General features: G+C 29.6%; 1 protein-coding gene across 1 annotated transcript; it reads left to right on the top strand.

The window, feature by feature from the left end:
• The first annotated feature begins 262 nt into the window (after window positions 1-262).
• On the top strand, window positions 263-6,429 carry LOC125835347 (uncharacterized). The gene is made up of 6 exons (XM_049514469.1): window positions 263-364; window positions 1,105-1,319; window positions 4,292-4,508; window positions 5,742-5,827; window positions 5,976-6,067; window positions 6,179-6,429. The coding sequence occupies exons 1-6, from the start codon at window positions 263-265 to the stop codon at window positions 6,427-6,429; spliced, it is 963 nt and encodes a 320-aa protein (XP_049370426.1).
• Window positions 6,430-25,927: the final 19,498 nt, after the last annotated feature.

The raw sequence follows: 25,927 nt of genomic DNA on the forward strand, positions 1-25,927 counted from the left end.
AGAAATTTTGTAGTTAGAGTGTAAGCTAGTGAAGTATAGTGAGGAAAAAAAAGATTTTGAGTCTTTTTGTCAATTGTCAACTTTGATTATAAATTTATTCTTATCCAACTTTAATTAAATATAAATATCTAAGATTACATGGATCTTCAAACACTACTTAGAAGTATTTATAGCAAGATTTATTTATCATTTTTTTAATTTAGAGTTGAAAAAACAAAGAGAAAAGAAGCTTTTTTTTTCTTGTCCAAACAAAGATAGAAAAATGTCACCTTTTTCACTTGATTTCTTGTCAACAAAAAGATCAAATGTTCAGAGTTTTCTTCAATCAGTCACACCGGTTATCTCTTCAAAATCTCTACCAAAGGTGACTATCTTTTTTTATTATTATTATTATTTTAATTTTTTATTTATTTTTGTGTGAAAAATTATTTGTGCTTTAGTTTATGTAAGTCCATCATCCTCATTTTTTTAATTTTTGGGGATTTTGAAGCCATAGAGACATTTGATTTATCAAGAATTCACAATTCTGTTTGTTTTCTTGAAAAAGAGCGTGTGTATATATATATATATATATAAAAAGTTGTTATCAATTTTAGATTGAATCTAAACTTGTCGCAAGCGAATTCAGAAATGATGTCTTGAATTTTTTTATTAGTTTCTTCTTTTGTATCTGGTGAATTTTTCAATGATACAATCTCTGGTCAACTTCCTGGTACTTACCAAAGAACATCAACATTATTTATTTTCTAAATTTGTATAATGGTCTCAGATTTTTTTCTTTTATGGTCACAACCTCTTTAAGTTTAAAAAAATCCAAAAATGAGTCTTTGTTTATGTCATTTGTTGAGGAGAAGAATAAGTTGGGATGTGACAATTTGAACATGTGACATTTTTTATATAAAAAAATAAAGGCTTTTTAAAATTGTGTTTACATTCCTTTCAATTTGTTTATAATATAGTATTGTTATAAAGAATTTCTTCATTTTCTTGTACATCACTATTTTTTCAATTCCTTGTAGTTTCAATGGTTTTTTTTTTTGTCAATTTCTTGTTGTAACTCTTATTTCCTTTATTTTTGTTTGATTGTGTCAATTAATATTGTAGAGCAACATGGATGATCAAAATAGCATGTGGAATTCAAATGGTGATGAATACTTCACACTTAGAGATTTGTGGGATTGTTACGAAGAGTGGAGTGCATATGGTGTTGGTGCTCCCATTTATTTGAAAGATGATAATGAGAGTGTTATTCAATATTATGCTCCTTATTTATCAGCAATTCAAATTTACACCATCAAATCAGCTTCCTCACTAATAAGGTATGAATGAAGATACATTTTTTTTCTTTTCCAAAAATAATCAAAATCACACAATCAAATTACCTTTTTTACCAATAAGGTATAAATGGAAATATATTTACTTTTCCTTTCCTGTTTATATTCAAGTAATGCAAATACAAAGGCTTGTTTTCATAAAAAGTCTAAAACTAGCTTTGTGCTTAATATCATAAATTTCTTCCTTCACTATATCTTGAAATTATTTTTTTATTTTTAATCTTTAATTTTCTTATTTATTAGGCAGAATAGTTAGGGAGATCATTGTACTTATTTTAGTTTGTCAATTCTGTCTCTATGCTATATGGAGTTTCATCCAAACACTAGAACCTATTCAAAACTAAAAGTTAGGACATCTTTGACTATTGACTTGACTTATATAATGTTTATTTTACTAAGCAGAATAAAGTGTGTAATTACACACCCTTAAAAGTGAATAAATACAATAATTTACATTTTAAAAAACCATTAAAATCATAAGGAGAAAAATAACAATAAGAAAGGAAAAGGAATTTAAAAAAAAAATAGTCAACTTTCATATGTCCCCTCACCCCTCTTTCAATCTTCTTCTTTGTGTCCACTCACCAAAATATAGAAAACAGAAAAATGTAACTTTCTAATTGATTTTCCCTTTCTCCTCCCTTCATTTTCTATCTTTTATTTTTATATATTTTTCACTCCCCCCCCCCCCCCCCTTCCGCATATCTAGCTCATCCGACATGGAGGGCTAATATGTCTAAAAATCTTCCATTGTTGTATCGTTTACGGGAAGCTGTGAGTACCCTGTGTGGATTTGGGGGTTGCTTCTGCGCTGGCTTTGCTAGCTTGCATGATGGGTTGTAAGACGCTCAATCAATCGGGCTAACACCCCCTCTAGCGCCCTCACCTGATCCTGAGTCAGAGGCTAAAATGAATTCTTCATTAAATAATCACATCATAAGGAGATTAATAGGGAAGTACCCAAAGTTCTTTTATAACAAAATACTTTAAATTAAACAAACAAAAACATTTAATTTTTTTCTAAGGTGGAAGAACATATAAAAAGGAGTGGAAGTAGATTTATTTGGTAATTTGTGATGGGCCTTAGTGGGATTGTAGGTAAAAGGAAAAAAAGAAAGAAAAACAGAAAATAGAAAGAGTATCATTGTTCATAGTGAAAGTAGCCTTGAAAGAGGTTGAATTTTTTAAAAAGAAGGAGCAACCAAGGGAGCTTCTTTGTATCCTCTTTCACTTCACTTTTTATTTTCTCTTTAAGAAGATAAAATATATAGTAAGAACTTTTGATAGATAGAATATCATCTAGTGATGTTGCTTGAATATTCACTTTTTCATGGAGATATGTGATGATTTGGTTGTTGATACTACTAGCTTCACTCTTCAACAATGAATGTCATTTGTACACAATTTCTTAATCATGAAATCTTTAATATAGCTTCATAAGATGTTGAATGCAAATCTAGAGATCATGTGTTTTCATTTTTGATGATATCAAATTCAGAGCAACTTCATAAGTTTTCTTATGTACTCTTGTAGCATCTTCAATCTTCATAAGATCTTGATTCGCCTCTTCTCATTTGATGATAGCTTCTATGTTGACAATCTACTTTTTAAAAACAAAGTTCTTTGTTGTTTCAACACTTTTGGTTGGGAACAAGTTATCCCAGGATTAATTATCATTCGATTAGCTATCCTGAGATAACTTATCCCACCATGTATATGGGATAACTTATCCATCATGTATATGGGATAACTTATCCATCACTATGCTATAAATTGTGGGATAAGTTATCCCAAACATGGCAACCAAACAAGACACGAGAATTTTATCCCATGACTATTTTTTTATTCCAGGACTATTTATTCTTATATGTTACACTAAACGACCCCTTACTGTTTCATGTCGATACAATAAACTTACTTCACAAGATTTGTGAACTTATAGTAGTTCACCCTCGATATCAAAAAGGTTTATAAGATTCTTGAGTTTATAGACATTAACAACTTTAGCCTCTTTCAATTTGTACAAATAGCTAGGTTTACATAATAAACAAGAGTTGTGATCTTACTTAATCAGCTACATGACTAACCTTTCCTTCATTTGTAGTTTGTTAAATTGCTAAGTTTGAGAACCTATAATCAAAATCTTATATGTCTCTTCAAATATATATTCTCCCTTATGTTTCTTATCAAAAATATTCTTCAACTTCCACACAATAAACATGTTCTTAAAAACTTTATCCATTTGGGTTTATAAAAAATAGTAGTGCTACGTAAAGGTCTTTTGTGAGCATGTCAATGTACATTTTCTACTCAAGAATTCATCAAGCCTAAATAGAAGATGTTTAGACACGTCCTTTTAATTCATAAAGACCATATCAAGTAGAAAATCACATTTACTTGTACCCAGAGGCGGACCCACCCCTATAGATGAGGGTGCATGTGTCCCCGTTAACTTCGAAAAAAATCATGTGTATATATATATATATATCTTGAGAAACTAATAGAAATTAGGATATAATTAACCGTGCACACATAAGAAACATAAGAGTGTCGTCATTGTGCTATTGGTAAAAGTTTGAGGAACCACCCGCGAGACCTGGGTTCAAATTCAGCTTGAGTGCTATTTCACTAAGGTAATATTGGTGCATCCAAAGTTTTCAAATCTTTGGTTCGTCTCTAGTTGTACCACTTTATGGTCAAATTTAGTTCTCTTTATTAAGAAAGAAGAGTTTCTAAACTCTGTTCCCTTGTCTCTCTTCAAAGAAAATGTTGATATCTTTTTAATTCCCTCTTTCCTCCTTACTATGTTTCTTTTCTGCTTTATATTTTGTTGTGTTTAGTTCCTCTTGTATCACCATTTTATTCACATACAATTCTCTTTAATTTCTTTAGTAAGAGTGTACCGATTTAAACAGACTTTTGAAAAAATTGATGATGGTGTTATGTGTTGTGTATAGAAACTCATTTTCTGGAGATCATGATGTGGATTTCGAGATGGAATCTTGGAGCGATGCAAGTGAGAACAGCGAGAAGTTGTCGAGAACTATAAGTAACAACTCCATTTCTGCAGATTCATGTTTTGAGTTGGATGCTTCAAGAGATCGCCTTGGCTATCTCTATTTCCAGTATTCTGAGACATGCTCTCCTTTTTGGAGAATTCCATTTTCAGATAAGGTACACACATTACTCTTGAAATTTCACATTGATCTAATATACTCATTAATTGTAAAATTTTATTATTTTTGACGTTTCACAATTAATTGGTTAATAAGAATAACGTTATGGGCTACATTGCAAGTAACAGAATAGACTTTACTTGTATGCACAACACCAAAAGTTGAGACCAATGAACCCTGTTTTGTTTTCCCTTAGGTATTTGAACTGTTTCTAAGTCACTATGTTTATAAAGTAACTAATGTCACGGATTTAGAGTCTCACTAAAGCTCCGTGCGGCACATGACACTAAGGACTCATTGAATCCATAGAAAATCCTTCTTCATTGCTACATTCAACAGTTGCTTCAGTATAACAACTTTGTTAATAAGTAGAGATATTGATCACATCGAGTCTACTAACTATAATAGGTAGTATAACATGCAATAGTTCTATAATCTTTGACTTTAGTAGGAGAGGGGACTTGACTAAATCGGAGCCTCAATTTGAATAACCTCGGGAAAGGATTATGAGACATTCACTTCAATCGGAATTCTGGTATATGAGATCTTCTCAGAGATGATTGTAAAGCAATCTGTGTGTAAAGGTCTCCCTACTGCACTCGCCACTTTGATTCGAGCTTCAGTGGACCAATACCGCATAGGCAACCCAAGTAACTTCACCCATAGTGGGATTAGACAATGTCTTGATCAAAATCAAAATCAAGCTCCCATTGTTTGAGAATGATAGGCTTATTGTTATAGTAATATGGTCCATATTTAAGTACCTTTTCCTTAAGTATTCATGTTTGATTAGTCCTTTTCTTGTAGGAAAAGGTTTACAACTCTATACATAGAGACTCGTTCCTTCTAACTTAATCAACAGTCACAATATAGTCCTAGGGGCTTTGAGAGTTTTGTGTATGGGGAGAAACGGTGAGACACAAATGTTATGTTAACACTTGCGTGGACCTCTTTTTATTTCAAGTGGATTGTGTGAGGTTACTTTTTCGATATTTTGTACTCTCATATTTATATAGTGAATTGCTCATCTCCTCTTGTGGACATAAATCGCTTGACCAAACCATGTTAAATGTTTGTATCACTTTTGGTATATTTCTCGTTTCTCATTTCTCTTCTTACTCATAGACTTTTGAGGTTTGCTTGGTTAGCTTTCGCATGACACCGAATTATTTTGATCAATAGTATCATTTCACATATTTTATGAAGCTAATATATGTTTGTGCTACTATAGATCCTTGAATTTACTCAGCACTATCCTGGACTCGCGACGCTAAAGAGCACTGAATTGTCTGCTGCAAGTTGGATGGCTGTTGCTTGGTACATATATATATATTAATCTTCTTAGTCTTAATATGTTTTTCCTTTGATAACTCTAGTTAAAGATGATACTGAAAAGCTTTCTTCTCTCATGTTTAGTCAGTTTGTTTTACATATCTAAGTTATTTGCTTTACATCATATTATTAGGTATCCAATCTACCATGTTCCAATGAAAGGAATTACCAAAAATGTTTCTGCAAGTTTTCTTACCTACCATACATTGTCATCAACTTTCCAAGGTATGTATTTTAAACTCGCTATATTTGATTAAGTTATACACACTGACAATGTAGGAATTTTTCGGTATCACTCTACCCTACTTGACTGAGTGATGTGCCTTTTGTTTTCAGATGTTGTAGAAGAGAAACCCGATGGAGAAAGGAAGGGTGAAAGTGGAATTCGTCTTAGTCCATTCGGTTTAGCGGCATACAAGATGCAAAATGATGTATGGCTAAACACTCATACAGAAAAGGACTATGAAAAACTATGTGATCTTCAAAATGCTGCAGATTCATGGCTGAAGCAGCTTTCTTATAGTCACCATGACTTCAATTTCTTCACCGTGCATTCTAACATGGAGCATGGAGGTTACTCATTATGAACTCATTCACAGCCTCCGCCATCATTCTTGTTATGTTTCTTAGATGCTTTTCTCCAAGAAACTGAAACTGAAGCACCCTCTTTCAATTCATTTGATGGGAGGAAATCGTTAGATTGTCTAAGATATATTTTCCTTTGTGGTCTGGGAGGATTTCGGTTTTGTACCAAAACCGTTGTAGAGCTTTGTAAACATCTCATGCAGCTCTATATTTCAACAAGTACTAAAATTTTGGGCCTAGGTCTTGGGCATTTGCTTTTCTCAACAAGTTGTCACATGTTTCATCATGTTGACATTCAAACCACAACATATTAAGTCCAAGTTGTATAGATTTCAATCTTCTTCTTTTTTATAATCTAGAAATCTCAGAGTGTCAATGAAGCACAGGTTGGAAACTTGAATGAATGACCAGTCCATACTTCTATTATTCTCCTCTTTATCTCTAGTGTGGTATGATGACATGATATGTCTAAATAACATGGCACACGATGTTCTCTTATCACTCTATCATAGCCTTGTGGTTGTTTATAGTTCAATCTTATTTCTAAAGGAAAACTTGGAAGTATTAATTGCCAATAGTCTCCCTAGATACATATAATATCTCCACCCCTACCTAGGGTTGTTCATGATTATGGTTTAAAAAAACAAATTGAACCGCAATCCGAATCAAACCGATTAAAAAATTAATATTTGGTTTGGTTAGGTTTGGTTTAAAATTTTGAAAACTGATACTATTTGATTTGGTTTTGGTTCTACTAAAAATCAACCGCAAAAATAACCAAACCAAACTATTAAATTAGATATATAAATTTTATATTTATTCATATACTAGTAGAGACTGATTGAAATTTTGAAATGGACAAAATCAAACACAAATTGCTAGTAACCTAAATTCGAGATTTGCTTCAACATGGTACTAAATTTCAAACTTTGCCAGAAAAGGGAAGAAGAAAACAATTATGTGGTATCCAAATTCTGAATCTATGATTATTCAAGTCAATTTCATTCACACTTTTATCCCTAATTAGCTGAAATGGATAGCGAATGGGAGCACGAGTTTTCCGATAGAATGCTGAAAATTTTATATTAAATCATTTGTGTTACTAATCCGACTTGGAATCATTTTCTCTAGTGTGCAAACGATTTCTTGTTTTCACCAATTGTGCACGCCTTAGTTCATCTTTGATCAACTCCCCTATGCTCATCTAGAGTACCAAATCTAAACTCATTCACCGATATTTTATTATTAATTTCATTTGTCTTAGTAATTTCAGCAATGAGCTTGATTTGTTTTCTTGTTGATCTTGCAAAGTATGTTTCATATACATCCCATCTTGAACAACTTGATATTTTGAATCACAAAATATTATTTTTTAAGTGGTTGGAGTTGGGGCCGAAATTAAAGGGATTTAGATTTTGACCTATATGAATCTCACTCTTTTGCGTGACTCTAATTTTTATGTTATAACAAAGTTGTTTCGATTTTGGAAAGAGCTATGTATTAGCTATCCAAGTATCGATTATGATTTGGATTCTGTATATATTTCTTCAGAGGCTAGCAATTTGGTCGTGACTGATTATGGGGCCGAGGTTTTATCGGTGAATTTGAGTAGCTTGCGTATGATCAATGTTTTTGGGAATTATCTGCTTACTGATAGGAAGTCCTAAACCTCATTGCTCTTTAATATGTGAAGGAGGAGGAAGTAATTGAAGATCCTCTTAAGTATATATCTAGGCTTTCTTGTACAACTGCTTTATGATTTTTTTTTTGTTTTTGTTGAAATGTATGTTTTGCCATTGCTTTGAGTTGTCAATTTATTGTATGATTGGTGATTTTATGATCCTAACTTGAATTGGAAGCATTTAAGAGATTTCTTGGTGCTAATTCCTTTATATAAGAACTAGGTAAATTATATGTGCTTCGCACGAGACTTAACTCTTTTATTAAGCCCTTTATGATTATTCAGTAATATCTGTATTTTCGATACATACTCTACATTTTCAAAAACATTTTATCGTAAGGCAAAATATTCCCCCGAAATTTTAAAGTGCTATACTAATAACATAAGTGTAAACTAATGACGATAAAAAAATATACCAGGATCTGTAACAATAGAATGAAACAGAAAGGAAAAAATTGAGCTCACTGAATGCACAATGTCCACTTAAGGAAATTATTTCCCTCTAGTACCCAAGGTTTAAAGAATAGATCCTCTCAGGATAGAATGATTCTATTCACCAGTGTATTGATACAAATACAATGGTGTAGTAAGACACTCAACAGGAGCAAAGTACACGAATATTTATTTGTGCAGAAGAAGAAGTTCAGAATTTTCGTTGTTTTAAAATGAGAGGAAATCCCTCTATTTATAGACAACAAAGGGCAGTCCCAACAAATGTTTATTGTGCTTTATCGGAAAGGTCACAACTCTTTGGAAAAGTTACAACCCTTCGAAAAGGTCACTACCATAAAAGTCGCAACTTTTCATAAAAGTCACAACTCTTCATAAAAGTCACAACTTTTCATTAACGTCGCAACCCTTCATAAAAGTCACAACGTTTCATGAAAGGGGAATGCTAGTTTTGGAAATAAATAAATTTAAAAGAGAATCCTAATTTGTGGTGGCGCCACGTAAACAGGCCTAGGGTTCTCTTTTATATATATATATGATTATTCATAAATAAAATATAAATATTTTGTTAAATTTTAATTAACTAAGTCTTTAACTTTACCAAACACTTTAACCCAACTATAACAATCTGAAGTCCAAGTTCATCAAACTCCATTTTAGTCTTATTGAATCACTTTGTTCGTATAATGATAACTCCAGTATTATTTAATTACTTAATTGAACCGACGGTAGCTTTTCTGTGGATTGCTCATGTATTAGGTGTTTGTGTCTATCAAGACATGTAAGTCCTCAAAAAAATTATTACTTTTAAACTGAATAAACCAAAAAAACTGAACCAAACCTACAGTTATTTTTTTTGTATGATTTGGTCTGGTTTTAGAAATTTTAAAAAACCGTCTAGATTGATTTGATTTTGATTTTAATAAATAACCTATTCAAACCGAACCACGAATACCCCTACCACTACCACGTACCTGACCACGCTTTTCTCTATCCTAACCTCCTTCCGCGCTCTCAACTTTATTCACTTCAGCCAAACTACAAAATCTTTGGAAACTGGTGGCGACTAAAAGAAAAGATCTGGGGTGTGTTCTATATGGAGAACAATTTCTCATCTTCGATTGGTCAAAAGTTATAGAAAATATTTTTCTCTATGAAAACAAGTTAGAAAAAAAAATGATGTCTTTAGTAAAAATAGAAAAAACAAGTTTTACAAGTAGCATTCTACATTAACTGTGTCCACCTATTCCTCTAACACGCTTCATCTTCAATTCACCCAAATAGTCCCCATCCTCACCACCCCTATCCCTAACCCACCTCTCATAGTACTTATTTAGATTGCATACAAATGTTTTTAGGATAATATTTTTTTTGTTTACGTACCAAACACAGAAAAATAAGTAACAAATTATGTTATTCTCGTAAGAAACATTTCCTTTGTACAGAACACAACACTCCTAAAAGGCTTTAAGTTGTACAGATGTTTCAATCCTACAAAAAAATAATTCACATTTTAAAATTGAAACTTCAATGCCACAATCTGTTACTTTGAATATCAATAGTAACTAAAAACTCAGATATGTAGCTAACCAACTGGAAATTACAATTTCACTTCACCTTCCATCCCTCATCTACCTCATAGAGTTTGGAGATCAATTATTATTATCATCGATCAAAACTAAACAAAAGGATAGAGAAGTACCAACATTCCAATCCCAACAAAGAAATTAATCTAAACATTTAAGCCCCGACTCAAATTCAAAGAGAAAATTATAATTGAGAAGGTAGAAGTACCACATAAGCACGCTATTGTTGTTTATGAACATATTCAAAGAAGCAGAACTTTGTTGCTTCATCCAAAACAAAGGAATCCGAACTTGCTTTATGAGAAACCACTACTAATCAATTACCTTAAAACTCTATTCGTTTTTCTGTATTTCAAATTTCAATTAAGCTATGGTTCTTTCTTTTCCAGATTCTGTATGGAAAACTTAGCAATTTATAGAAAGAAAAGGCTTATCTATTACAGAAAAAATAAGAGGAAGCTAATGTATGTTATTATACAGATATGAAACTAGAGGTACAATGAGTTATCGTACTTTCAGGTTAACATGTTAATAAAGTTGGAAACTGTATTATACCTCCAACAAGAAAACATGTGGAAGAGAATTGATGGTATCTTTAACCACGTATCAACGATATATATTTTGACAAAAGCTGTTTGAGGTTTTGGTTCCTCTGTGATGATAACATAAACACGAATTTAGTAAAGACTCATTCTTGGGATACAGTTGCTGAAATGTCAAAAGGAGAGCAAAGGTTCACATTTTCCAACTAAGTGAAAATAATAAAGAAGCTAACAACCTTATCACCTAGTAGAAGTTGAGAAAATCATTCAATACCAACCTACCACAGAACCACAAACCATTGAAATGCAAGGAATGCGAAAGGACAAAAAGGAGGTAGATGATAGATAGTTGTCACTTACTAAAGTCGATGTCTTATTAAACTCAGTACCCATCATCTCCATGACTCCTCAAAGGCGCAAAGAAGTTCGGTAGACATAATCCAGCAACTTCTAACAGTCACACAGTACATTCTAAGAAAAAATCGCCTCCCCAGATTTCTTTTTCTTTTAGATAATGCAAAATTAAATACATTAACAAAGCGCCAAGAAGGTGCTGCAAAAATACATACAACAGAGTACAAAGATCAATTTATTTCTCAGCTGCCGAGAAACATTTCACTCTTAAAACAAGAATTAGACAACTATGCCGGCTTAAAGCTTAAAGTCATTCACCGTAAAACTTCACAGATGGAGACATTAAAACTATGCACAACTTTAAGATGTATAGTTTTAGGATAACCACAAAATTCTATAAGCTAAAATTTATGGCCTTTTCGGTCTTATCATCATACCCAAGAGTTGATTACCAATAATGCAACTAATGTTTGGCCAGTTTGGGATTAAAATGCCTCCTCCATCTCACTTCTTATATGCCAATACATATAGAAGATTTAAGAGGTTTACTCTTAAGACATTATAATTTCCAAAAAGTATCAATTGAATATGTTCATTTACTTGAAAGTAGTAATACATTGGTAAGCTTTTATATTATTTATTGTAGAGTCGCGCTAGAGAATTGAACAAATAGTCTCGCCTCAACATTGATTGTTTCATCATTTGGTATCTCATTCTATACAACAACAATATGGGGTTTGGGAGGGTAGAGCGTTAGCAAAGTTAACCTTAACTCAGAGTTATAGATGGTTTCCGATAAACCCTCAGCTCAAGGAAAAACAGTGCAAAGAATCCCAGAAAAAGACTTAACGGAAGTACAAGAAATACAAATCAACATTTAATTTCACTTTAATGAACACCATTAGAAGAAATATGTCATGAATGCAAATATGCAATGGCAATTATATATCCAAAATTCAAACACATAATTTACGAAAAATAATTATTATTATATCAAATAAATAGTTCGTAGGGGACGAACACTAGATGAAGAAGCTATACGACTTACCTGTTCACAGGCCTAGGTCCTTCCTAAATGTCACACTTTGCTTCTTTCAAACTAATTGAAATATCAGATGATAACAAAAATCGAAGATAGTAACAAAACAATACGATAACAAAGGATAGTCAGTGAAATCAAAGGACAAGAAACTAGGACTAGTAATATTTTGTGCAGAGAATATACAGTTGTTCTACATTGGGTAAAAAGGGGCTTCGCAGAACACTCAAATTACATAGAAACACAATTTCTGCCCAAATAAATTGAGTCATATCAGATACAAAATTAAAAAAAGATTCACTGGGTTTGAGATTTGGGTTTAGAAATAGGAAAAGGAGGCAAGCGCAAGAGAGCTTCCTCAGTCTCAATTGGGTCTGATCTGAGTATCTACAAACATAAATAAACAAAGCAAAGATGGTTAATTGAGAAGGAAGTTAACAGAGAATGAAATGGAGAAGTTAACGCTTACTGGGTCTTGAAGAAATGGCTTTGTGTCATCTTTTGCGGGTCTGAAAGCGGGTTTTGTCATCTTCTTCACTTCGTTTTTGCCATTACTGTTCATGCTTGATTCCTCGCTGCCCTTCATATCCTTTTTTACTCTTTTCTAAATTAAACAGAGAGCTTTGTTTTTAGCTTCTTTGAAACACCCACACTCAATTTATGATTTTGATTGACTTAATTTTCTAACATAATACTCCCTCGGTTCCTAATTACTTGTCTATTTTTGAATTCACACATATATTAAGAAAATAATTAATGATATAGTGAGTTTACCATTTTATTCCTATTAATTATGAAGTAGATGAAAAGTTCTACATTTTTCAAAATAATTAGTCATTTAATTGAGGATATAATAGGTAAAAAGAATTTGTCCTTTATTGATTTGTCAAAATGAACAAGTAATTAGGCACAACTATAAAAGAAAAAGTGAACAAATAATTAGGAACAAATGGAGTATTTTCTTACGGTCTCGACTTGGACTAATGAAAAATGCTCATTTTGATGACATAAAAGAATAATATATTTTTAGAAGACCTTTATATTAATATATAGTATCATTAATATTATAAAGGGAAAAGGCATAAATTCACTTTTGTACTTATCTCGAAAAGTCAGTTACACGCTTAAATTATCATAACGACCTATTACACACCTTAACTATTTAAAAATGAATTTATTTTACCCCTAAAACTGACATAAAAAAAATTAAAAAAAAACATGTTTGACAATAAATAAAGTAAAAAAATAAATTAAAATCTTCTTTTTACTATCACACTACCCCACCCAACGCCCCCTCTTCTTCTTCTTGGTAGGCAACCATCTTCTTCTTTTTTATTTGTTTTCATCATTTTTTCATACCCAATTTCCATCCACCCCACTATACCTTCACCAAAATCCCCCCCCCCCCCCCCATCATATCCTATTTTAATGCTTATTCAATTTTACCATTTTCATTATATTTGATTTTTCTCTTCGACTTTGTTGGTGGTTGATAAAATTGATGATCAAATTTAAAAAATAAAATACAATGATGGATTTGTTGGCATGGGGTGACAAAGAAACAAGAATTGGAGGTGGTGGAGAAGAAAAAATCGATATTGACAATGGTGGTAGTGATATTTGGTGGTGGGTTTGTACCTTTTGATGGTGATGATGTAATTTTGGTGATGAGTTTGTTTACGAGTGTCAAATTTTGTTGTGGATCTTTCTAATTTTTGTGGGGATGATGGTGATAGTATGATTTTGATGGTGGATTTGATCGTAGGTGGTGAAATTTATGGTGACTATTTTTTATTTTCATGGTGAAATATATAGATTTTGTAGTAATATGGAGGCAATGTTAGTGATTTCATGGTGGTGTTCATTGAACAAGAAACAATTGAATGATATGGAAAATTTTAGTCAAAATTTGACATGACATCTGATGTGGCAGTGACATGGCATTGATGTGGCTTAAGTGTGATACACCTCCCATTGTGAGAGTGGTGGTACACGTCTTAAGGGGTAAAAAATTCACTATTTAGTCGCAGAAGTGTGTAATAGGTCACTATATTAGTTTAAGCGTGTAACTGACTTTTCGAGATAAGTTTGGAGGTGAATTTATGTTTTTTCCCTATTATAAATTAATAATTCTTTAAAAGTATAAATATATCTAAGACAATTTAGTGAAAGATGATTATATTGTTTTTTTTGTTAAAATATAAATCTAGTTGAAATACATCTCTAACTTTTCTTATTGCATCAAAAAATTATAGTGTTGCCACTACTGCAAATGTTTTTTAGTGCATGAGGAATGATCTCTTTTGTACAAACATAATGATTTTGTGATACCTTTTAAATGAGAAGCTATTTTATGGATATGGTTTCAAGAAATTTCCTATGTTTCTCATATAGTTTATTCTCTCACTATCATATCTTGAATATTTTTAATAAAGATTCAATGAATAATATTTAATTATTAAGAAAAAAATAAACATTATATAATGAATTTATTTTTACAATGAATCATTGAATTCTTGAATTTATTTTACATTGAATCATTTAACAAAAAAAATATTATAACGAATCATACACATACATTGTACTTTAAGTGTAATGAAATTATTTTTTATATAAATTCAATATATGATACATAATTTAGTAAAATACCATGATTTTGAGTATTCATTGTACTTTATGTATAATAAATCTATTTTTCTATGTAAATTTAATAAACATGATACATTAATTGGTAAGATCCAATGATTTTTATGTAAGCAAAATTAAATTTCATTGAATCTCAAAATACTCTTTTAATTAATAAATATTAATTTATCGATTAAATAATACATAGAACATAATAATATTTCATGATCCCACCTATATTAATTTTGTGAGATTTTACTTTACTTATTACCGTCATTTATTTTTTATCCATTATTGACCATTTTTATAATAATCAATTAAATATTTTTAGTATTTTTTTTAAAATATGTAGCGAATATTTATTGGTTACATTTTAAATTACTCAAAATTAATGAGAAAATTATGCGACTAAGTAAATATATACTGGTTAATTATTAATATAGCTATAGTTTGAAAAAAAAAGTTTTCGCCACTAACCTATAACCATATTTATATGGGCCACGTCCAGAATTTCTATGATTCAGTTTATAATTGTATAAATTGAGAATTTGTATATGTTTGCCATATTTATATACGATTTGTTGATAGTTGATACATTTTATTTGTAAAAGTTATGAAAAATTCATCTATGTATAAATTTAGAATTTGTATATAATTATTCTGTTTGTACATGATTTGTTGATACATTTGATTTGTATAATTTTTGAAAATTTCCTAAATATATAAATACAAATTTTGTATATACTTACCATGTTTGTATATTTGGCATGCGAAATATACAAACGGAAATACTCGTAGCAAACAAAACTATAGCTATGAAGCGTAATTAGACAAACTATAGCTTATAAGAAGGCATATTAATTAATTTACTTATTTGTTATTTATGAAATTTCCTCAATACTACTTATATTTGATTCAATTTAACTTAACACAACCGATTAAAACAAATACACCCTTCATTTATAACATTTCACTTTATCTGCCCAAATAGGATTCATTCTTCAAATTAAGACCATTTGACCGATCTTATCCACCTAATAATTCAGGCAAAAACGACTAATTCAATTTTCTAATAGACTAGTTAATTCTGTAACTTATTCATAATTTATTAATAGTTAATAAATAGAAGTTAAAAAGGGAAATATCGCTTTAATAGTTTAGATTCCCAATATAAACCCCTTATGGTCGAATTTATCAATCGATTAACATTAGGCTAATCTTCTAATAAAAAACCAACCTTCTAGAATGAAAATATAGACCACTTTTCATTCACGTGCATTGTTTGGTTAAAGTCCATTGAGGACAACAAGAAGTAAGTAGAAAACATTTAGAGCCACTACTTTTTATAAGTTGTAATTCTAGAAAGTCAATCAACTACTAATAATCTCTTTAGGTTATGACTCCCACCCCACCCCACCCCACCCCACCCCATCACCCACCACAAAAAATAAAAAAATAATTTAAATACACAACATATTTACTATATTCTCTAAAAAAATTATTATTTAAAAAAGTTACAAAAATTCATATTCTTTTATATTCTCGGATACATAACTCTTACGTGACGTATCATGATAGGTGTGTCTTGTATCGGCAAAAGTAATGTACCGGGACGCGATGTATCGAGACGTTGAGCGTTGTATTGGAACAATGTCTTGTATCAATAAAGGTAATGTATCGGGATACAATGTATCAGACGTTGAGTGATGTATCCGAAATCGGAACACAATGTATCGAGATTTTGAGTATTGTATCCAAAATTCTTAAATTTTAAGGGATTTTTGTAATTTGAAAAAGAGTAGGAATAAAATGTAATTAGCTCTTCCCACTATGAGATTTGTGTAAAATATACAAATAAAATAAATAAAATTTACTTTATAAAAATGACAAAGATATTTATATTCGTTGTATTTCATTTTATGTCATGCAGCTTAATTATATATTGAAGGGAAAAAAAGAAAAATTTGTAAAACTCACGAGCTATCAAAAGATGTTATTACCGATATTATAAAATTTAAAGGAATATTTTATAAACGAATAAACAAAAATAAATAAAATAGCTTCACTGAAAGAATATATATAGCTTCCAAACACTGATACTAAACTTTATTTATAAACAAATTTTAATTTGCAAGAATTAAAACAGAACTTTCTTTTCATGAAGTCAAAAGATCAATAAACTAAACTTTATTTATCAATCTTGAATATTCTGGACACATTCTAGAATATTCATTCTTATTTCCTTTTATATTTAATTAATATTTTAATTGGATGGAACATTTTAATGCATTCTCTAATGAACATTGAATTGACTTAATGGAAGGAAGAAGATTCATAATGATATTTTTATCACCTTTTTTTATTTTATTAATAAAGGGTGATATATTATATACTATAAGTTTTACCTCTATTTTAGCCTTAAAATGTGAATATTGGAAAATATTCATAACTAATATGATACAAACTATTATTAGTATGATACATCAATAACATTTGATGACTTTAGAGAAGCCTTTCACAACACCAAAAGGTCTCCAAACACACATATATTCATCATAGAAACAAGGAGATATATGCACACCTGATTCTCATAGATTTTTCGACTATAAAAAAATAATATACCAAACCATAATAATATACTCATCTTAATCTTTATTCTTCTTCTTTTGAGATGACTTTGAGTGCCTTATTGTTGTCGTTGTTGATCCTTAGAAGATTTCTCGTAGATCACAATAATATGTACTTATCTCAAAATTACTATATGATCAAGATTTTCTTATTGAAATTAGAAGTTTTTGATTTTGATCGTAATCTTGATTTTCCTCGTGCTTTGTAATAGGAGCCAAGGCAAAAGAAGAATTCACTTTAAGGACGTTATTGTTGTTGTTGTTGTTGCTACTGATTGATTTATTAATTGATTTCGAATCATCTAAAATTTCATTATCGCTATTCTTTTTGGTTTTGATTAAAAGAGAGTTTTGTTGGGAAGAGTTGATGTTTGTTTGTTTTTTGGAGAGGATAAAGGAGATCCGTTGGGAAGAAATTGTATTGAAGGCCAGCCATGAAAAGTGTTTAAATCACTTAGTTTTGCTTGATATTTTTGTTTTGTTCTGTTTTGTTTTAAAGAATTGGATGGGTTGTGCACTTATTTATAGACACAAAAAAATAATTGGGATTTCGAAGAGTCAATGGCTAATTGGCTATTGGTTGGGGTGAACTGTGAAGAATCCAAATAATAAATAGAAAAGAGAAAAAAAAAAGAAAAAGAGAAGAGAAAATCAAACAAATTAATTTTAAGAACCATTAATTAAAAAAAAAAAAACTACAAATATTGCTTAAGCATGGTTCGCGTCAAAACTATATATACACAACTAACAACTTCATTATTTAAACATGTTTAGTATAAACATCCTATGCCAATAAACATGTTTTTAGTATAAATATAATAAGAGGAGGAGCCAAGATTTAATGTTTGTGGTTCTAAATTTTAAACCAGAACAATATATTAGTCTAATATAACAATCATTAAATTATAAACAAATATATATATAACCACAAACATATAAGCATATCATTACAATTGCACTCGACAAGTTGTTATGTTTTGAAAACAAAAATGATGCATCATTTGGTACACTTTCAAATACTTCATTTATTAATATGAAGATTTGAGTTATTTATTTTAAAGTTCTAAAATATTATTTGGTAAAAGGTAGATAAGTGTGATATTTTAGTATAAATTTTGCACATTTTTTTCTATGATCTCAATATTATTTTAAGTAAAATTAAAATTATTAAATTCACCATTAATATTTTTGGGAAAATGGAAGGTTTTATTTGCTTCACCCTTGAACCACTCTTGCCTTGAAAGTTGAAGTTCCCAGAAGCAAACAATAACTTAATTAATATAATCAGTTATTAATACGTGGAACAGTCCAAAAATCAAAGATTAAAAATAAGATCTTTGAATAAATTGTTATACAATGTAAAGACAAATAATTTTTTTTAAAAAAAAGAGAGAGAAAAGGGGGAGCCGAGGAGGAACTGAGAAGAGTAAATAGTACTTATCGGGGCTGAGGTCTGCACTTTGACAACAAGCAGTAGCAATAAAGTTGGTAGTAAAAATTAGAACTCTAACTTTTTAAAAATTAAATTTTGGGTTTAACGTTTTATTGAATGTTTTAAAAGAAATCAATAGTGAAATGTTGTTTTAGAGTATGACACTATATTTTTGTTACTTACAATTATCTATTTTGAAATTAATAGTCATATGTTGTTTTGGAGTATGACGCTACTTTTTTATTATTTTCAATTATCAATTTTCTGTTTTATTGTTTGAAAAGAATTTAGAAAATCTATATAGGAAAAATTGAATTAAAGGAGGATAAAAGATAGACACAAAACACATTTTTAATCCAAAATAAAAAAAAATTGGAAAAATTGAATAGTTGCCAGTGGGGCTCGAACCCCCATCCAAAAAAATCAGCGCTGCCCACGCGCTTACCACTGTGCCACCCACCTTAGTTTGATGTGGTTTGCACACAATATTTATATATATTCATACATAATTTTTTAGTACGTATATAGAATCCACGTAAAAATCAGTGGGTTCTCGTTCAAACCCCCATTTAACACTGTAGCTCTGTCCCTGAATATATATCACAGTCTTTGATTTGAAAATTAAGGTTAAAGTGATAATTTAACAAAACATACAATTGCTCGACTAAACCAATTGAACTATTTTATAATAGTTGGTAAGACGTAGAAATATTAAATGAACAGTTGGGCTGATATTGCCACTTCTAGTGAAAAAAAGTTAATAATAAATATAAAATACGAAAATTTTGGGGGTTAATTATATCCAATTATAAAATAATTCAAATTTTTCATTGCTCCCGGATACATTTCTTGGTTGTCCTATATATTACAAGTGATATATTACTTAATGAGAAGAATGTACTTGAGAGGAGATATGGATGTATCCGAGAGGAGAATTTTGTTAAATAATAAATTATTTTAAAAATTATGATATCTTAAATTGTAAATTTATGTAATTTTTCCTAAAAAGTATTTCATAAAATAGTCGAAGTGCATAACTAGATTATTCGAATAATTAGTCCACATACTAATTAATATTAGGGAATAACAAGTACTCCATAATTTTTAATTGGCTCTAGTTGTGACACTTGTCCAAGTGAAAAACCATTGCTTCTAGATAGTTGGCTAAAGGCAGGGAATTATTTTGACTAGTAACTATTTCTTTACCAAATTAAATTTGTCACCCAACATTTTTATTTAATTGTGTATACTGTATGATATTGTTGCATTTTGTAGTACATGTTGTACTTACTAAACTAAATTATTAAGTCACTAGAGGGATGTTAAACGCCTTTTATTCATGTCACAACTTATTTTAAGATATATAATAACAATAATTATTGAGAAATATGTTGAAAATATGACAAATGCAATCTTTCTTGCTATTACAAAATAACATGAATCAATTATGATATTTAGTTAATTTATCGCTAAATAATCCTTTGTAGCTAACATGATACTTGACTAGATACTAATATAACCACCATAACAAACCCGAATTGCTCATTACATTGATAAGAGAACTGAAACACAATTACAATTTTAGAATAGTAATTGCAATATCCAAACTATTGAATTACAATGGAAATAACAAGTAACTAATGATAGAAAAGCATGGGGATGAGAAGCTTAAATTCTAGAAGAAGAAGAAAAGACAACAATTTTTCTTCGATATGCATAAACCCTGAATCACAGATTCACATACAACTATCCTTTTTTGATGAAACCGTTTTCACACCCACTACTCAATACGGATTTCAAATTAACCCGACCCTATTGCTTGTTCTCGGTCCAATAACTCTTGTCAGCCTAACAACTATTTGTGTGACCTTGATATCCATATTGGGCTGGACTTGTTCATAACAACATCCGTTTCAAATCTTCAAAAAAATGCACAAGTTAAGGGCTCCTACAATTGAAGACAAACTAATATTTAAGAAATACCTACTTTGAAGAGAAAATTTTATAAAAGGTGTCAAGTAAGTCTTTTTTTTGTTTTTGGTGACATTGACTTAGTCAAAGAGGATTAAATGAAAAGTGGACTTGATTAGCCTAATTAAAAACTTTGGGGTATAGATTAATATTTCAAATATTTTGAAAAGTTTTTCCTCTTCTTTTTTTTTAAATTTAATTTCAAAATTTAAACCTTCCCCCTTCATTTTCTTTTCAATCTTTCTTTCCCTTTTCAAATATCTTTCTCACTCTTTTTTTTCCTTCTCTTTCAAGAAGCTCTGTTGTAACTATTGAGAGAAAAATTGAGAGAATCAATTTAAAACCAAACAAAACCCAACTAATATATAGGAAAAGTTACATTAAAACATCACTAAATTAATATAATATAGGTGAGATCATGAAATATTATTTTTTTGTAGATGTATTATTTAATTGATAAATTAATTTTTATTAATTTGAAGAATGCTTTGACACCATAAAATTCGTTCGGGAGTGAAATCTCGAAGAATTTTAATGAACCCACTTGTGAAAATGTCATTCATGAACTTGAGGTTATGATTAATAATTTCGATTATCGCAATAAAATGGACACTACTAACAGATGGGATGATACATGTTCAGAGGTCCAAAGCTTAGAAGAAATTGTGGATACCATTGGAAAAACAATGTTGATGATAGAGATGAAGATGATACAATATACCTTTGGGACCAGTTACGTGTAAGGAAGCACTTATCACATCTAAACTCTTCACAATTTTATGGATAAGTCACTATAACAAATATGATATATAGCTACGAAATTATTAGCTACGACATCAAATTAATCACTAATTGTTCGTTTTTAGTGACAAAATTTACTTTTCGTGCTTAAATATACGAGACACATACTTTTGGTGACGAAATATAAAAATCCGTAGCAAAATTTTATCCACTAAAGTTTCCCACCAAAAATTTAATTGGCGCCATTTGTTAAGTAGTGTTATTCACGAATTTAAAGTTATCATGATACATTATTTTGTCAATAATAATGTAACTGATTCATGTCAAATTATTTTGTCTTAAAATTTATTAATTTTTTGACACAAAAAAATTCATCAAAAAAATATATTGTTACAATATCGACAAATTAGAGTTCGTAGTTAAATATTATAAGTCTTAGCTATAAAAATTTAGATTTAATTATGACATTTATTTTCGTCAAAAATAATATAAAGAATTGGTGACAAAGATTTTATTGTCTCTAATCAATATGTGATTTAGTGACGAAAAAAATTTGTCACAAAATATGTAAGGTGTTAAATAGCGACGACTTAAAATTTGTAGTGAATAATTCAACTATTTGCTACGAAAAAAATCATAGCTAAATACATTTTTTTTTTGCTACAATTGTTTATAATTATAAGTGACAACTTACAAAAATAATAATACAAGTGCTTCATAAGAAATAGACAGAGTTCATTCGTTAATTGGCGAGGGAAAATATTAAAACCAACGAATTCGATCGATTTTGTAAAAATGAAAAAGTTCAATTCATCAATTTTCTTAAATTATGCAATTATAAAATGCATCATTTGAAAAATACAATCCAGATTCTAAGTATCGTGAGTGGTGTACGGTTCTACCACTATGTTGCTAATACTTGTTGGCTTAACAATTTTATTTTTTATTTGATACACTTTCATCGATAAAGACGATAGAAAAAATAATTTCTCAAGTCTTGGTGCTAATTTTGAGCGTGTCTATTGATTTGTTATTGGTAAACTGCATAGACTAAGTCGATCTATTTACTTCTGCCTAAAAATATTTACATATTTAATAGTAATTCCACATATGTACGTAGAGCAACTATACAAAGATAACATCGACTTAAAAATTTAGGCTTTGCAAAGATGAGAAATATATCATTAATTTCTATTAACTGTTTCCATCAGTGTGAAAATTGAAATAAACTAAAAAATGAAAGCAAAAATGAAAGAAATGAATCAACTAGGATTTCAAATATATTATGATGAAATATTATAGTTATGGGTATCGATGTTTTTTTTCAAAACAATTGATTTACTGATAAAGTTGAACCGATTATTTATTTTTTTAATAAAATCGAAAGTTTAATTTTATATAAATTTATAATTGTACTGAATAATTTATAAAAATAAATAAATAAAATGAAAGAATCGTACTAAATATATTTAAAGATATTTTAAAAAATATACAATTTAATTAATATATAATCTATATTTGAATGAATTGTGAGTGGTAAATTTCATGCATTTGTGTATTTATATAAATAATCATATAATATATTATTTCTATAGAAGTTAAATTTGAAAGAAGTGAATGAAGTTAAAAATAAAATAAAAATGAGAGACAAGAGAGAGTTGATCGGATGGTAAACACTCCTCACTTCTAACCTTAAGGTTGTGAGTTCGAGTCCCCAAGAAAGCATAATGTGGGAGCCCCTCTCGGGGAAGGGTTTAAAAAAATTGAGATGGGGGGAGATAATAGGAACATTAACCTTTTTTTCATAATAATAAATTTATCCCTAAATAATACATTTAAGAACAAAATAATTTTTTTATATAAAATATAGTCATTAGTGACGAAATTAGATTTTGTTCAACTACGAAATACATATAACTTTAGAGACAATTAATGTCGTCACTGATTAAAGTAAAATAATTAGGGACGATATAATTTTGTCGGTAGTAATAACCTTTTAGTAACAAAGCATACTATTAACTACAAAAAAAAATATACTTTTTACGACAAATAAATTTGTCACAAATGTTTAAGCATTTGGGGACGATTTTTCTTTTTGTAGTTAAATAATACTTTTAGCGATGAAGCACTAAATCGAATTTGTATACTTTTAGCGACACACATTTAGTGACGAATGATTGACAAATTATTTTTCGTCTCACAAGATTTTTAGTGACGAAATATGATTTATAAATGATGAAATTATTTGTCCCTGATAATCAAATTTGTTGTAGTGAATTCAAAAAGACAACACTGAAACTTTTGGATGCAATAAGAAAAGTTAGAGATGAGCTTTAACTAGATTTAAATTAGTATTAACAAAAAACAGAATACAATAGAATCATATTCACTAAATTGTCTTAGATATATTTGTACTTTTAGATAATTATTAATTTATAATATTAATGGGACCATATATTTATATAGGAGTCTTATGAAAATATATTATCTTACTGATATGGGTGATTTTTTCCATAGGCCCAAGTCAGGACCGGAAATAATATTATCTTAGAGAGATTATTAATTAATCGAGTATTAATTTAGTGAGGTTTTGCGGTATTTGTGCTAATGCCTTTTATAATAAATAATTATTGGTTTTAACATATTTTTTATTTATTACTCTCTTTGTCCCTATTTATGTGGCACTTTTCATTTTTCGAGAGTCAAACATTTTAACTTTGAATGGAAATTTGCGTATGAAACCTACAAATTTTTTGAAATGAAATTTATATATTTGTAAACTACGTAAAAAGTACTATACATCACAATAATTAATAATTCAAAATATTAAAAAGATCTATGAAAAACTTACGGTCAAAGATAGACTTGTATGAATCTCGAAATCCAAAAAGTGCCACATAAAATGGGACGGAGAAAGTACCATTTATAGCAATATATAAATATTTATATTTATTAAAAGTAAATTATGTATGCAATATAGATGTATTATGTGTTTTATAAATTGTAATCTATAATATATATTATAAGTGTTAAGTGAAAAAAATATTATTACTATAGATGATAAATATTTTCTTAATATATCTATATAAGTTGCAATAATACAAAATATATAATACAGGATATTGCGAGTTTTTCTTAAAGTAAATTATTGCTATGACTCAGTATGATTGATAATTAGAACTTAAAATATTTTTTTTCTTTTAAATATGTGTTGTCTTTGGGAGAAGGTAACCTTTTTTTTCTTTTAAAGTAGAATTGTCTGTAAATAAAACTACACATAATTATGTCTAGCACATTTTCGATCAGTTTATTAATCATTTTTTGATCCACAAAAAATATGAAAAGTTGAACTTTGACTCATTTTTCCTTGACTTCTGAATTATTCACACCCAAATTCAATCTAATTCATCTATTTATGATCATTAGTTGCAAATGCAAGCTAGAGTCAGAAATTGACAACTTTTTCTTGTTAAATTATTCGATATCTATAATGAGCATTACATAGTTGATTACTTGATTTTAAAATTTCTTTTAAATTGAAGCGTAATTGTTATTTAATAATATGGTATATGATTCTTAGTCAAAGGAGGAATATATTCTGTTGATAATTATGTTGGTGAACGATATAAAATGTTGGAAAAAATATTACAATATTGATATTGGATTGGAATTACAAAGTAGTAAATAGCTTATCACAAACACTGTGTCGTGGCAAGCCATTGCCTTGAAAGCGATTTCGGCCCGACTCCGGTGCAAATCGTAGTAGTCGGTCGCTCCCCAAGATTCCACAGTTACTCTCAAACACGTGCAATCGTGGCTGAAAGTTTGGACATTGCCCAAAACCAATGGCCCAAAAATATTCTAAGAATAAGCTTTAAGAAAAGAAAGGAGAAGAAAGTTTTTCTCTTCTTTTTTGGTTTATGTTCTATATCTCTTATACTCACAAAAGGTCATGCTTATATAGATATTTCAAGAGGAGGAGTTTCAAATAGAAGAGTTAATTTTTCATTTTGAGAAACGGATTGTCAAGGTTAATGGCATTAAAGGCCATTACATCACTTTTACATAAACCCCTTGTTTGTCTTTAATTTGGAATGTTTATGTTTTCTTTTTCGAAACGTATTGCTGTTATATCTTTGCATTAGACTTAATTAACACAGTTAGAATTAACTCAACTATAGTATTAACTCAACAATCCCCCACCAATGCAAAGATAAAGAGTAAGAACTGACTTTTGGGCAAAAGGAAGGAACATGTACTTAAGTATCAATATCTTTCGATTTGAATTGACACGTAGTGATATGAGGCAACAACTTAATATCCACAAAGTGGAGTATTCTTGAACTGGATGGATATAAATTGAGACCCCATAACACATATCATATCCTTATATTTAAGCAACCTCCGTGATACAAAGTGCTTTTATGGTCATGCACACACACCTTGGGTCTT

Source organism: Solanum verrucosum, unplaced genomic scaffold (genome assembly GCF_900185275.1).
Source record: "Solanum verrucosum unplaced genomic scaffold, falcon-dt-bn FXZP01001278.1, whole genome shotgun sequence".
In the NCBI taxonomy this organism is placed as follows: Eukaryota; Viridiplantae; Streptophyta; class Magnoliopsida; order Solanales; family Solanaceae; genus Solanum; species Solanum verrucosum.